Here is a 2,331-nt window from a genome sequence, read left to right on the forward strand (position 1 = left end):
CAGTGCCCTGTGCTGGGAGGAGTCTGCAGGGCAGAGCTGAGCCCCCAGGGCTGGGCTGGGCTCTGGCAGCACTGGCAGGGCTCAGCCCTGGGCACAAGGAAGCAGCTGCTGGTAGGGACAGCTCCAGGCAGCAGAACCCTGGGCAGGCAGTGTGGGGAAAGTGCCACCAAGCTGGGCTGGGATATTTAAAGTCCTCTCCAAACCGAAATATTCCATGATTATTATTTTCACAGATCCCAATGGCAAGACACAGCAAATGTCCAACAGCAGCTCCATCAGCCACTTCCTCCTGCTGCCATTGGCAGACACGCGGCAGCTGCAGCTTCTGCACTTCTGCCTCTTCCTGGGCATCTCCCTGGCTGCCCTCCTGGGCAACGGCCTCATCATCAGCGCCGTAGCCTGCGGCCACCACCTGCACACCCCCATGTTCTTCTTCCTGCTCAACCTGGCCCTCAGCGACCTGGGCTGCATCTGCACCACTGTGCCCAAAGCCATGCACAATTCCCTCTGGGACACCAGGAACATCTCCTACTCAGGATGTGTTGCTCAGCTCTTTCTATTTGTCTTTTTCATCGCAGTAGAGCTTGCCCTCCTGACCATCATGTGCTACGACCGCTACGTGTCCATCTGCAAACCCCTGCACTACGGGACCCTCCTGGGCAGCAGAGCTTGTGCCCACATGGCAGCAGCTGCCTGGGCCAGTGGCTTTCTCTATTCACTGCTGCACACAGTCAATACATTTTCCCTGCCCCTGTGCCATGGCCATGCCCTGGGCCAGTTCTTCTGTGAAATCCCACAGATCCTCAAACTCTCCTGCTCAGACTCCTACCTCAGGGAACTTGGGCTCATTGCTGTCAGTGTTTGTTTGCTATTTGGTTGTTTTGCGTTCATTATTTTCTCCTATGTGCAGATCTTCAGGGCTGTGCTGAGGATCCCCTCTGAGCAGGGACGGCACAAAGCCTTTTCCACCTGCCTCCCTCACCTGGCTGTGGTCTCCCTGTTTGTCAGCACTTCGTTATTTGCCTATCTGAAGCCCACCTCCGTGTCCTCCACATCCCTGGACCTTGCACTGTCAGTTCTGTACTCAGTGGTGCCTCCAGCCCTGAACCCCCTCATCTACAGCCTGAGGAACCAGGAGCTCAAAGCTGCAGTGTGGACATTGATGACTGGATGGTATTGGAAGTATTAAAGTGCTTGCCATTTTCTGTAAATCACTTCTAATAAAAGTCCTCTTTGATAATTTTTGTTGATTTGTTTGTGGGGTTTTTTTACTTTGTTTTAGGTTCTTCATATTACCACAAGGAAAAGCCTTTCATTGTAATATTTTTCATTTTCTCCATCTTCCCTGTGGCCATAGACTGTGTGAATGAGGAGCTACCCTGTTGTTGGCTATAAATGAGCTAAAAGATCTCTCAGCAAACTTTTTTCCAGAGGTGCCCCTTTTGTTCCCTTCCCTGGAGCTGCAGCAGCAGTGTTTGTGTGCAGAGCTGGGGCAGATCAGTGCTGGCACAGCAGCTGTGCCCAGCAGCAGCAGCACTTGGTGTTGCCAGTGCTGCTCCCGTGCCACTGCCCCGCTGCCCTCCTGCCCCTCGTGTTGCTGCAGGGCCTGAGTGCTCTCGGGGCCGGGCACAGCCCTGGGGGTGGCAGTGCCGGGGCTGCAGCAGGGACAGGCCATGGGCACTGCTGGGGCAGCACTGACGCCTCAGGCCAGGGCCTGGGGGCTCCAGGCTCCTTGGCCAGGCTCTCTCCACAACACTTGGCCAGGCCAGTGCTGAGCAGAAAAAACCCGTGAGCAGCCCCAGGCTGGCCGTGGGCAGGCTGGGGGCAAACAGTATGGCTGGTGCTCTGCAAGGTCCCTGCAAGGGGGAGACCCTGGCAAGGAGCAGCAGAGCAGGGGCTGATCCATCCCCACTGCGCTGGACAGCCCAGGGCAGCGTCCCAGAGCGTCCTCATGCACCTGCCAACAACATCCCCCCTCTGCAGCCCTGGCCTCTCCCCCAGCTCACACAGGTGCCGCATCCTTGCAGGCACAGACACGGCAGAACTGGCTCAGGAGCCCCTGTTTGCACTGCACAGAGCAGGCGTCAGCCCCCCCCCTTGGTGCTGCTGTGGGGAGATGGAGCTGAGTGAGCACAAATGCCATCAGCCCCTGGGGCCAGCAAGGGCTGGGGATGGGAGGGAAACCACTCAGGTTTGTTGTGGCCTCTGTAGTCAGCCAGAAAGTTTGTTCCCATTAACTGAGAGTTTGCTGTCCCACAGCAGATGTTGTTGCTCAGAGTCAGGGCAGCCTGGCAGCCACCCCCAAACTGCCCCAAGCATTTCCTTTGCTTC

The 2,331-nt window shown here is 56.9% G+C and overlaps 1 protein-coding gene across 1 annotated transcript; it reads left to right on the forward strand.

The window, feature by feature from the left end:
• The first annotated feature begins 238 nt into the window (after positions 1-238).
• LOC130266490 (olfactory receptor 14A16-like) lies at positions 239-1,189 on the forward strand. The gene has a single exon (XM_056515761.1). The coding sequence runs from the start codon at positions 257-259 to the stop codon at positions 1,187-1,189; it is 933 nt and encodes a 310-aa protein (XP_056371736.1). The 5' UTR covers positions 239-256.
• Positions 1,190-2,331: the final 1,142 nt, after the last annotated feature.

Source organism: Oenanthe melanoleuca, unplaced genomic scaffold (assembly GCF_029582105.1).
Source record: "Oenanthe melanoleuca isolate GR-GAL-2019-014 unplaced genomic scaffold, OMel1.0 S063, whole genome shotgun sequence".
In the NCBI taxonomy this organism is placed as follows: domain Eukaryota; kingdom Metazoa; phylum Chordata; class Aves; order Passeriformes; family Muscicapidae; genus Oenanthe; species Oenanthe melanoleuca.

What these genes read in the sequence shown, in the direction of transcription:
- LOC130266490 (XM_056515761.1), top strand. Translation starts at nt 257, where the DNA reads ATGTCCAACAGCAGCTCCATCAGCCACTTCCTCCTGCTGCCATTGGCA.